This window comes from Pangasianodon hypophthalmus, chromosome 6 (genome assembly GCF_027358585.1).
Source record: "Pangasianodon hypophthalmus isolate fPanHyp1 chromosome 6, fPanHyp1.pri, whole genome shotgun sequence".
NCBI classification, from domain to species: Eukaryota; Metazoa; Chordata; class Actinopteri; order Siluriformes; family Pangasiidae; genus Pangasianodon; species Pangasianodon hypophthalmus.
Genome location: NC_069715.1, coordinates 23,848,152 through 23,860,979, shown reverse-complemented (window position 1 = coordinate 23,860,979; position 12,828 = coordinate 23,848,152). Strand labels below are relative to the sequence as shown.

The window sequence follows — 12,828 nt, the reverse complement described above, 5'->3', positions numbered from 1 at the left end:
GCTGTTTTGCCACCTGTATTCCTGTAGGTTCAGTCCCTTGCTTCATGATATATGTCCAATATCAGAGAATTAAACAACGCCATATATTATTATTTACTCGTAAAAAAGTGTTTATATTTAAATTCTGCAAGTTCTCAACTGTCCAATCAGAAACCTGTTTGTAGGCAGAAAGCGCGTTAAATCAACCAATCAGAGACAAGAATATTGCTTACATGACGCGTGTGGGTCAACAATTTATTTATTTATTAATTTACTTTGAATCACTGAAGATAAAGGGGAAAATGGCAAAATCTTACATCTCAGTTATACGAATTTAATAATTTAATCTTTTTAAAAAAAATTCTACAGTGCATTCTCACCCATTTTTTTATTTTGAATAATTTTATTATCATTTTTTATTTCCCCAGAATTTTATAGTTTTGTATAGTTGCACTTGTGTCTGGTCTGGAAAACTTCTTGCTGTTTGTTGTAATACCATATATGATTTAAAAAAAAAAAAAGTTTATATCAAAAATGGACCTCCTAAATGAGCATTAGAGTGAACTTAAGAAATAAATAGAAATATCCCTGATCTTTCATCGTTACACTGCTGTAATTTTGCTATTACGTGTTTGTTTTGTGTACTTGTATGACTTATTTATTTAACATTTGCTTCCTATTTAATATTCTCCATTTAATATGCAATCACACTGTCTATAATACGTTTTGTGTGTTTTGCCACTCATTATGGATATAAGTTCAAAGTCTAGTTCTGTTCTTTTGTTCATTTTTTATTACTTATATTAATGTATGTGTTTTATAATATTGTGAATATATTTTATTTTTTGCTATTCATCTACCGAAATATAATTTAGTCAGGCGCATTTTCGGACACCCTCCACCGACCAAATTTGTTACCCAGAATTCCGTTCGGCCGTCCTTTTCCGCCATCTTTATTGCCGTATCCAGCAGGTAAATTTTAGCACTGGCTTTAAAATTGCACTTTTGAACATGCTATGAAGTGATACTAAGCGCGATATTTCTATCAAACTTTAGTTAAACGTCTTCTTTTCATATGTTGGTGATTTTTGTTTGGTATAAAGACAAGATGGCGAAGATTTAGTGTTGATTGTTGGAGTGAGAGCTGACTCTCTGAGCTCCCTGCACCAGATTTCTGAACGATTCGTATTGGGGTTGGAGCAGATAAAGTACAATACTGCTTTTAAAGAGGGAAAGTTAGTCTTTATTAGTGGTGGATAAGTTAGAAAGCTGGCTAGCTAATGCGGCAGGGTTTAGCAGTGTTGTGTAGTGTGTGTGTTTATTGAGCCTGATGATGACAACCGGTTCTCTAGCAAACTCTAAAACCCTGTAACACTTGTCTTTCTTCAGAAATTCCTTGGCGCCGGATTAAAAGACTTCACAATGCCTGGAAGGTGATTTCCTTTTGTATCTGTCTATATGTGTGTGTTGTGACCTGGGAAAAGCCTTCACATGGTCAAATTTAGACATTTTCCAAACATTAGACATTATTGAACTGTACTATGTTTCTCTTTAACACGTGTTTCAACCAGAAGTAAAGTTTTAGCATTTCAATTTCCACTCCAAAAGTGGAACAGAAGAAAATTTAGAGTTATTTACAGTTTCCCTGAAATTTGCCGTCCCTGTCTTTGCATTTATAACCTAGTGAACTGATGGAAGAAACTTCCAGATGTTCAGTTTCCTTTTGTAAAGTTATACATCTTTATCAGAGTTATTGCTTTATCAGCATCATCCACATCAGTCAATGGCTATGTTTACATGCACATTTCTGTTCTGATATAATTTGTATTGAGTCATGTAAATGCTGAAATCCAATTGCCCGATTCAGATTAAGACAATATTCTGTTTCCACAAATTCTGATTCCGACCCTTGGAATATTCCTGTTTTAATTGGGAATTGATTGCATGTAAGCACCTTAATCAGAAAATCCACTGAAAGGAGATGTGTGTGTGTGCTCAGACTGCAAGGAATTGTGGGTGACAGGCTAGATATTTAGGAATGGCAACTCGGGCATACAGCCATGTATACAGGAATATTCCAATACCTACACGCATATAAACATCTTACACGGAATATGGACCTTAAATGGAATTTGATGTGCATGTATAACATAAGCTATGTCTCACCCGTATCACCCGAGTCTCATTGTTGTCCCTTCACTCCACTGATCTCAGTTTTAAAACTTTTTCACGTGGTGTTTTGATGCTGCTCTTCTCTGTTTTGATCAGCTGTTAAAATTATAAACTGAATGGATTAGATTTCAGTTTCACTATGGTATCAACTATCCCAAAAACTTAATCAGTCGTGAGGACGGCACACTTGACTAGCTAGGTTTTAGACATCTTTAGACACAGACTCTTTTTACTGCTGTGTTTGGTTTCTTTTTACTGGCTCCTTCACATGATTTTTTTTGCAGGCAGATGTCATGGCAAGGCTAGAAAGTAGCTTAAATGAAAACATTTCCATGCCAGTTTGGTGAAATACACACACGCTTTTTTGTAAAATAGAGAGATCAAAGTATATTATTGGCAGTTCAGGCAGATTTTCCCAGACCGCCACACAATGCTGATCATGTAGTTAGTGTTAGTTAATGTTTTGTTTTTTTTGGCACATCTTGCTGCCATTCCTTCATGTTCTAGGTTGTGGTGCAAGGCAATCTTTGCTGGATACAAGCGTGGCTTGAGGAACCAACGTGAGCATACAGCACTGCTAAAGGTAGAGGGTGTCTACACCCGTAATGAAGTGGATTTCTACCTGGGGAAACGCTGTGCCTATGTCTACAAGGCAAAAAAGTAAGTGTGCACTCGTCTCATGTCTTGCTAATGTGAAGTCTGCCACTGTGGAAGTTAACAACTTAAAGACATTTTGCTGTAGAAACATATCACATCATAGTTTGAGTTTGCTGACCACAGATGTGAAATGTTGTCTGTGTTGGGTTTTGAGTGTACTGGATCCATTTCAGATAATTCTGAAATCATCTAAAGCAGTCTAATCATCTAACGCTCCTCTCCGCTTCCGAACTTGATCCATCTTTTTATTGAGGTTTGGATTAAACCCATTTAATTCAAGTTACCAGTCACACAGGCTAATAAGTAAGCACTTGCCAGTAAATATACCCTTCATAATGGTAAGTTGTGATTTCCACCACTAACAAAATCTCTGACCCCAGAGAGCCTTTGATCTAAAGTGTACTGGTACATTAGGGCCAACTGAATCAGAAAGTAAACATCTGCGTCTGGATGTAGTGGAGGCGTTAATGGACAAGCGTAGTTCACAGAGGACCCGGGGTCCAGTAGGTTTGAAGTCGCATGCACGTATTCAGATTCACCAAAAGAGTACAAGTCAGTCTTTATGCTGTGAAGCACGAGGTTGGAAAAAGCCTTAAGTGCATATTCTCTGGGATTTGAGAACAGAGTTTCAACCACTGCATGAATCGTAGCCATTAAAGTTCACCGTGCAGGAGAAATGTCTTGCTACCTTTTTTTGCGGTTCATGTTCACATTCAAGTTGTCCGTATTGATCCATATTCTGTTTTGGGAAAGAAAACAATTTGATCCTGTTTGCCATTTCCAGGAAACACAGTCAGGGGTTCCAGCAGTCCTAGAAACATCACTGAAACAGGATGGTTGAAAATTGGAAAAACATCGCCTGGTCTTTTTCCCATCATCACCTGTCCAGTTTCTGTGGGTCTGTGCCCACTGTAGCCTCAGATTCCTGTTCTTGGGTGCAAGGACTGGAACCTGATGTGGTCTTCTGCGGTTATAGCCCATATGCCTCAGTTTTGGTGTGCTGAGATGCTTTCCTGCACACGGCAGTTTAAGAGTGGTCCATCCTGTCAACTTGAACCTGTCTGACCGTTCTCCTCTGACCTCTCTCAACAAGTTGTTTCTCTTCTCCCTCCAAGCTGCCGCTGATTTAAAAAAAATAATAATAATAATTCTTTCCTCCTCCCCTCCTCACACCATTCTGTGTAAACTGTAGTGATTGTTGTGTAAAAATCCAATGAGATGAGCAGTTTCTGAAATATTCAAACCAGCTTGTCTGGCACCAGCAGCCATGCTACAGTCAAAATCACTAAGATAACATTTTCTCCCTCATTCTGATGTTGGATGTGAACAATAACTGAAGCTCTTGGCCTGTATCTGCCTGATCTTATGCACTGTTTGGCATGTAACTAGATATTTGATAATGTTTGTTCTAATATGCGTTTCTGTTGTGCTTTGTCCTTAGAACAACAGTGACCCCAGGTGGAAAGCCCAACAAGACCCGCGTTATCTGGGGTAAAGTCACTCGTGCTCATGGTAACAGTGGCATGGTGCGTGCCAAGTTCACAAGCAACCTGCCACCCAAAGCCATCGGCCACAGAATACGCGTGGTAAGTAGCCCTGCACAGGATTCCACATGTTCCTCACTAGCTGATATTACACATGGCGTTTTATGAAATTGTTAAATAAAGGTCACTGAGTGCTTTTTAGATCACAGCAGGGCTTAGTGGCTTATCTGCACTTCTCATTCCCTCCAAAACCAAGTTCACTGAGTAACCCAAACCCCTGAGCTGCTCTAAATTGCCTATAAAATGGCTCAAGCGTCATGATTTGATTCTGTATGTTAATCTGCTTAGTTCTGACATGAGAATCAAGAAGGGATCTTTAGAGGGATTTAACTCATTTACACAAGTGCTGGCTAGTGTCACTCTGATTGACAGGGGAGAGAGAATATGGGCAATTTCGCTCTCTCGGCACTCAGCCAAAACCACTGTTTTGCCAGCTGTGTTTTAGCAGTGTCTAGAGAGCCTGATACATTTTGTGTATCGAAATGTCACTAATAATAATGATTTTTCTTTTTCAACTCATCGTGCATGTTTAATAGGAGTTTTGATTGTTTTGCCTCAGCACAGGAAAAACAGCTTGCTTTGGGGCTAATTGGTGTTCTAGGGTATAATATATTTATTTGCCACCATATGCATACTACATAAGAGCTTTATAGGAATACTTCTCATGTGTGCCAGTATTATTCCATTCAGCTTTATGGGTACATTAAATTCATGGATAGGTTCTGTCACCACAACAGTTTTCATCATATCAATCCCTAAATAACAGGCAGTTTTGGGGATTGTCGTGTCATTTGATGTGTCTAACCAAAGATTTTTTTTCAGGTGGTTTTCACACAGTTGAGGGACAATTCACCAGTGAGCTTTCATATATATATATATATTACCTCCAGTTAGATGCAAAGTGCAGAACAAAACACAGGCTCATTAAATTTTAAAATTTTTCCCGTGGCAAAATTGGTGCCAATAAGAGCCAGGTAGTCATATGTTTGGTGGTTTTCCTGCTTATTTTTTGCTGTGACTGCTGTACTATTGCATTTTTAGTTTGAAGGTAAACAAATGAAGTGGGGTAGCAGGCAGTCTATGTAGCTTGCAGCACATGAAGACAAATGAGCCATGGAAAGTTCTGGAAGGTTTGGTTTTAAAGTAAATATCCCAAACATCTCATGGAGCATCATTAATCCTATTAAGAAAAATCATTGATTGGTTAAGGAGTGGGGCTGTCAGAGAAGGAGATGAGCGAAAAGGAAACGTGTAATAAGAAAACACAATTTATTTTTGTCGATCTTGAAGCTGCAGACATCACATTTTCCGACGAACATTTAAATCATCTATCTTAATCACCATCAAGATGGTCAGTCATGTTGTGTCCGTCTTATGCAGACTGATCTTAGAACATACAGGTTTTATGTGAGGGCTTTCTATCTACTTATTCTTTTCTGGTCTTGCTTAAAAGGCATAGGCCATTTTTGCTCTGCAAAATTTGGGAACAATATTTAATGAAGGCTGTTGAGGATATAAGCACCTAGATCAGGATATGTTACAAAATGTTGTGCCTGAATAGAGGAAAAGGATACAGTAACGCTGCTTCTGTATACAACAATTTTTTTTGGCGCTCTAAGGAAGTAGATTTTGCTATAGTTTAATCTTATTAATTTAGCTGATAGACTATTTTATTACATATAATTTATATTTATCTTTTTCTATTGTGGTTTGCAATCACTTGTTATTGCTCTTGAATGTAACACTAAAATATCCTTTTTTGTGTTTCAGATGCTGTACCCATCCCGTGTATAATGGGCTGCCCCTGAATTAATTATAATTATAATTAATGGTAATTAAATATAATTATAATTAATAATAATTGTCTGCCTGTTTTCTGTCTATTAAACGTACCTAGTTCAAACATTTTGGACCAAAGGCTGCACTGATTACAGTAAAGTAAGCCGGGGCCACACATACTGATGATAAATATGAAAATGTATTTGTATTGAATTACATACTAGATACCATAGACAAACCACAGATTGCATTACAATTTACAGGGTATTGTAAGGCTGAAAAACTGACAACTGTCTTAATGTAAAAGGGAAATAAATTGAGGATTGTAGGTATATTGGATTTTAAGACAGTGTTTCTGAATAACAGCACAATTATAACAAAATAACGCACACATTTAATGATGTACATGGAATTAGGACTCGTAACAGATTGACAGTGGACCGTTAAAGAAAAGGCTTCAAATATCTGCACCATTCTCAGTAAACAATTCATGTAAACAATTTTGCAAGAGTGGTAATGTCCGGTGTCATTTTTGATAGTGAAATCCATATCACAGAGGACAGATGCAGACCAGTAAACTGCTCAAGAATGATAAAGTAGTTCTGCAGAGAAACAGTTAGTATACAGATTCATATGAAAAAGGGAAAAGGCCTATGAAAGTCATAAATTTGATACAAACTTGCTCCCTTTTTTTTTCCTTTTTGTATTAAAACTTCCAGTGGAAACTGAACTCAATACAGCATTTATTACATCCATTGTTCACAATACAACTGCTTTTAATTTCATTCTTCTGCCAGGTTTGGAAGTGACCCATTAATGGTATTAGATTAGATTCAACTTTGGCGTCGTGTAGAGTATGAGTACATAGTCAATGAAACGCAGTTAGCATCTAACCAGAAGTGCAAATAGCAGTGTATGTGTGTATATATAAATGCATACATGCTTTTATACACACACACGTGCAAGGTATGAGGTAGACACAGTAGAGACCAGCTCAGTGCAAATATAGGAGGTATGTGTAGTAATTAGTAATGTGCAAGGAGGCAAGTTACCTTGGTAGTACAAATGACGAGACAGATGGTAATAGACCTCTCTTGAAATGACCCACAAGCACTTTTTTTTTTTTTTTTTTAAATAATGAATCCATGTGTCATGAATAAAAATCACAACGTTTGTGAGTGATTCCAGCAATGAAAAAGATGTCTGAGCTTGTGCCCTGTTTGATCATGGCTGAAGAAGACCCAGAAAAGGTCAGATATAGTTTTTGCAGTCATCACTGGCACTTGCATAGATGTCAAACAGTGAAGTCAGTGCTCACGTTTTGGTGTTCACATGGGTCTGGACATAATATTTACACATTTAGGCTGGGAGGAACTTCAGTCTTATGTTGTGTGTGAGGTTATTGACAGTTTTGGGACAATTTATCCCAAGGCCTTTTTTGTGTGTTTTTTTTTTTTTAAGGTTAACCAAAGTACCTGGTTATTTAACATGCAATGTTTGCATCTGGTTTGAATGCAAAAAAAAATAAATAAATCTGCCAGCTTCACCTGCAGCTATGAACATTGCACTTAATAGTTCAAGCAAAATTTAGTCTTGAGTAATAAAATGTAAATTAAATAGGCCTAGCCATTAATCTTTGGTGCTTTGTTGGTCAAGTGCATTTTTCTGTGGAGTCTGTTTTGTTGTTTCTTTGTTCATAAACACACACACACAATAATTTGATCAGTTTTTATGGCAAAAAACGACTTGGTGATTAGTTAAAGTGTTAATCCAGAGGAACAGAAGCGGTAAGGAAGCTGATTTACACCATATACTGTGTACACACCGTCAGTAACCGGAAGTACGTATTTTCTTTATGTCTAACATGGACAATAACATTGCAAAGATAAAATACATGAAAAGACAGAAGATAATAGGAAGATGTTTTGTGTAATACAAGCCCATCCTGTTTACGGTCCTTTTTTTGTTTCGCGTTAATTCCTGTATTTAGTACTTCATGGGTATTGTAGTCTTTTAGCGCGAACTTTACGCGGAGCCCATAGTAACAAAAACTACATTTCCCATCATGCTTGTGGCCCTCACAGCGCCGCTAGGACGCTTCATAAGCGAGTTGTTTTTTTGTTTTTTTTTTCTGCTGTTCGAAATCTGCAGATCGTCAAGAGGAAGCTCACAGGTAAACTTATCCTGAATCCTGTCTTTCTTATTGTGAAACTGTATAAATAAGCGTTTAACGATACCGATTCCTCGGTAAAGGTGTTTTAGTAGTCAATAGTGAAATTAGTCAATAGTGAAATAAATGGTTTTAGATGTAAACTTAAAAGGACAGCGTTAAAAAAAACGAATAATGTAACTGGAATTAAATAACCAGCTGTATGACAGTAGATGATTATATAACTCTGTATATACATATATATCAATATTTTAGGCATTTGAGGTTTGTCTAGTATAAACTGCTGATTGTCTAGTGATGTAGCCAAAACAACCAGTTTCCCTCAAGATGCCTATAATATATAAAATTATTTTAAAAAATAACATTTCTTCATGTAAAAGCTTGCCTTTTCTCTGACTGGTGCCATGGAGAATCATCTTAGTGTGTTCCTGGTCATGATCATGTTGTTTACCTATCAGTAAATGAGGTGAACAGCCAAAGTCAAGTTCAACCTTATTACTAGTTAGCAGATTATCAGATTACAGGTGTTTACATCAGACACTTTCTATCAGACATTAAGCAGAGCAGTGTATTATGTGATGGGAAAAGTTAATGAGGAAGTATAGGTTTCTCGTCCATGCTCTGTAGGAACTTCCCCTCAGACGTGTTTGGACGCTTGTCCTGGTGGGCCTCAGAGGATGTCATTAAATACTGTAATGTAGGAAGGAGAAAGAAAACAGGACATATTTGTGGTCTCGGGCGAGATCACTGCGGTGTGTTTCTGTGTGATCAGACATCGGTACAGTTTGGGGAATTTTTTCCCCTGCTCTAAACACTCCTAGATATTAATGAGTTAAATGAAATGTGCTGAATATTTTGGGGATTTTGTCAACCAGCTAGATGTGACTATGAAATCGATAAAGAGCAGATTTTCTACCACCAGTAAAATTCTAAATTAATCCATATTCAGATATTATTATAATTAGTAGTAGTAGTAGTCAGGTGTCTATGTTACGGAGCCTAAACCTCTTATTTCTGACTTGCAGCATTATTGTGCTAATAAAATTAAATTTAATTTAAAAAATAATAAAAAACACATTTTCCTGTAACATTTGGGCTGAGAAAGATACAAGTTAGACGGTATTTTATAAGTCATCTCTGCTTCTGCTGCCATCCAAATGGGACAAACTTCTTTTTTTAGATATATATAGATATTTTTGAGCCAGAGTTCTGGAAAATTTTGGAAACTAGACTTAGGTGTCTTTATGCTTGCAAAAAAAAAAAAAAAATGCTGCCAACCTAGGCAACCACTTTCCCAATGGATTGCAGGGGTAATGATGGTAGTGTTGATATATCTGAACAATCAAGATAACAATATAATGAATATATTGTACAATATATAATATATAATATTCTATTTATAAACGATATATTGTATAATTGTGTTATATTAATATTATTATATTCCCTGGCTCAAAAAAGGATCCTTTTATGCCTTATACATTTATTATCTTATTATTAAGTCAGTATATACAGTATATTTTAAAACTTGTAGTCATTCTTATACTGTAGTTAACATGGGAATTCATGGTGTATAACTGAATAACCAAAAGTGATATGAATAAGTTAGTTATAGACAGATATCCATGTCTATATATGACATTTGTTTTTCTGGTCTCTGAAGGCTTGGATAGATAAAAACTCAGAGTGGAGGCCAGTAAAGCGCTCCTATGGTTGCTAATGAAAGAAGATGAAAGAACATGATTTGGGAAAGGACTGCCTGGCAGCAGGTCCTGCGTACAGGGCCGTTCCCTCCAGAGAGGTTTTACCAGCAAATGAAGTGGACCACTATCAGCTCGCCAACGTCCAGGTCAGTGTGAAGTGTTAAACATCTGTTAAAGGGCTCCTGAAATGTTTCCATGTTTGTGTCTGGGCCTGATTGTGTTCTCAGCGTAAGTGTCAGTTTTAGGGATGTGGGATGATGCTGACGCAGTCGTACGCTGTTAGTGCTAAAGAACATACAGCTGTTGTTTTGTGTTTGGACACCGTGTCCCTCCCTCGCATTGTTGTCCGCTTTCACCAATCAGCAATTAGTCAGCATGTTAGGCGAGGGTCTTCTGTTGCCCTTTTTCTCTTTGTCTTGCACTGTCAAGCCTATCTCTCTCTATCTCTCTCTCTTTCTCTCTCCCCACCGTTCAGTATTCCACTGGGGCTGCCCGGCCGGATTCTGATTGGCTGCTTTCTTTCTGCTGTGCTCAGTTGTTTACATAACCTGAGCCCGCCCCTTCTGGCACCAACTGCCAATGGCATTGCAGAGTTGCAGTGATACGTAGAGCAGCCTTGGCAACCGATAGGTCGACCCTCCCCTCCCTCTCTCTTGCCTGAGGAGGCTGTGCAACGTGACCATGTTTGAGAAAGGAGGAAAGAGAACAGGAGGAAAGAATGAGGAGGGATTGAGGGACGGTAAAGGGAGGGGGCTGTCCTTGCACTGCAGAAAGCTTTTTTTTTTAAGCGTTTTCATTCAGAAAAGCCAGGGATACAGAACGTTCCCTTTTTTTTTTTCTTTTTGCTGCACAGCATTTGTACATTTGCATTATATAAGAAAACTATTTTCTTCTAAAGGTTGTACATCAATCCTTTATGTACCGGAAAATTATGAAATTTTTCCCCCCATTTCTTCTACAGTTGGTCACCTGCCAGTTCCCTCACATAATCTAGCTCATACAACAGCTACCAGCTGAAGAGCATGAAGGCTAAACTCATGCTTGTTCCAAAACACATTGTTGTTGTTTTTCTTCTTTCAGCTGCTCCCGTTAGGGACTGCAACAGCAGATCATTGGCACAGGTTTTATGTCGGATGCCCTTCCTAATGCAACCCTCCCCGTTTATCCGGGCTTGGGACCGGCACTGAGATTACACTCCTAGTGGTTGAGTTGGGTCCCTGGCCAGGAATCGAACCCAGGCCTTGAGGTGGTGGTGAGAGCACAGGATCCTTAGCCGTTAGACCACCAGGGACACTTACTCTGTGCCATGTGAAACCTGCCAGCTCTATTTTTAACTGCTGTTCATGCAGCATCACAGGGCAGTGTAACACACTCAGAGGAAAGCGCTATCTACCCTCTTCCACATACATGAGCTCACAGATGCCCATGATTGGTTAATGTTGCTGTGATTGACAGAGGAGACAAAGTAATGCCATCCCTCCCACCCAGAAAACATGGCTCTGGTAAAGTCTTCAGCACAGAGGGCTTTGCATTTTCTGGTTTCTCAGTAAAAAGACAAGCTGTGTGTGTGTGTGTGTTTTTGTTGTTGTTGTTGTTGTTGTATTAATGACAATGGAGAAAGAAAGAGAGAAAAAGCAGAACCTGGTAAGGGAGCGACTGTTTATAGCTGCTATAACGTACACGATAACAGGAGCTAGCTTGTTTCAGGAACATTCTATAACATTAGATGTACCTGTGAAAGGTTAAAACCACAGTGTATTGTTTATTAATAACTTAGAAATGGTAATGGTTGGCAAATTGCTGTGGTATAAAAGGAATAAAACACACCAGGATGTGCTGTTGTTGGAAAATGATCAACTTCTTTTGCCTTGCGCTGCATTGCGTCACATCACACCACCCCGTCTTGATTATTGTCCTATAATGCCACATCCCCTTTGTTTTATTCCTTACATATTCAATATTATCACTGTGTTTCATTTGGCAGTAGGCTCCCTAGGTAGGCAACATTTGCCTTTGCCAGTATTTGCATTTCTGAGATGGCTGTCCCATTTAAGAGAGGTAGCATAAGGTCAGCTATCTATTTTGAGTATGTTTAACGCAGCATTGCATTTATCCTTCACACTCTGAATAAGACTCGTTTGTGGTTCAGTTCCTAATGAGATCAGATGATTATATCACAATCTTCATTATTATCATGATTATAATTTTTCACTGAAAAACCAGTAGGCACTATAAGTGTACGATCCTCGTGGCAGAATTATTAAAACACTACCGGCTCACAGCATATCCCCATCTTGGCAGATCTTTTCATTCATGCTCTCATATCATTGCTTTAGCTTCTGCTGGTGGAAATTGATACGTCACTCTGGGCCTTTATTTTATGCTGACGTCCTGTCATAGTGCAGTTGTTCTCCAATTGTTGGAGTGACTGAAGTGTCTGGAAAGCAGAGGAAGGTTGCGTGTGGCTTGCGACATCTCCTGCCACGTCGAGAATCCCTCCAGTGAGGGGGAACAAAGCTGTGGCTTTATGCAGCGCATGACAAATTCCAGATAGTCTGCAGTCTCGCGTCAGTGAACTCTGCGGCACACTTTACGCATTGTCATTGTACAAGGAGGTTCTCAGTTGGATCAATGAGCCTCGTTGTTTTTAAGCAAAGTGGCCTGTCGGGTTTAAGGCATCTGCCAGGAGTTCAGGTTAATGAAACTATGGCTCACGGATACGTGTTATGATTCATAGATCTCTCTGATTTGCAAGCAAGAGGTAAAAGTACAGAATGCTCCCAGTCATGCCTTGATTTACAGATTATGAGCTTGTGAGCCAAGT

General features: G+C 38.5%; 2 protein-coding genes across 2 annotated transcripts in view; both read left to right on the top strand.

Annotated features, from left to right (window-relative positions):
• The first annotated feature begins 854 nt into the window (after positions 1-854).
• Positions 855-6,257, top strand: rpl35a (ribosomal protein L35a). Its single transcript, XM_026914238.3, has 5 exons — positions 855-951; positions 1,369-1,412; positions 2,659-2,811; positions 4,250-4,394; positions 6,123-6,257. Exons 2-5 carry the CDS (start codon positions 1,402-1,404, stop codon positions 6,144-6,146), a joined length of 333 nt encoding a protein of 110 aa, XP_026770039.1. The 5' UTR covers positions 855-951; positions 1,369-1,401; the 3' UTR covers positions 6,147-6,257.
• Positions 6,258-8,196: 1,939 nt separating this feature from the next.
• abcc5 (ATP-binding cassette, sub-family C (CFTR/MRP), member 5) overlaps positions 8,197-12,828 on the top strand; it is a 29,547-nt gene continuing 24,915 nt past the window's right edge. Inside the window, exons 1-2 of the mRNA XM_026913914.3 lie at positions 8,197-8,304; positions 9,965-10,150. Coding sequence (XP_026769715.2) covers positions 10,031-10,150 — 120 coding nt within the window. The 5' untranslated portion in view covers positions 8,197-8,304; positions 9,965-10,030. The remainder of the gene's footprint in view (positions 8,305-9,964; positions 10,151-12,828) is intronic.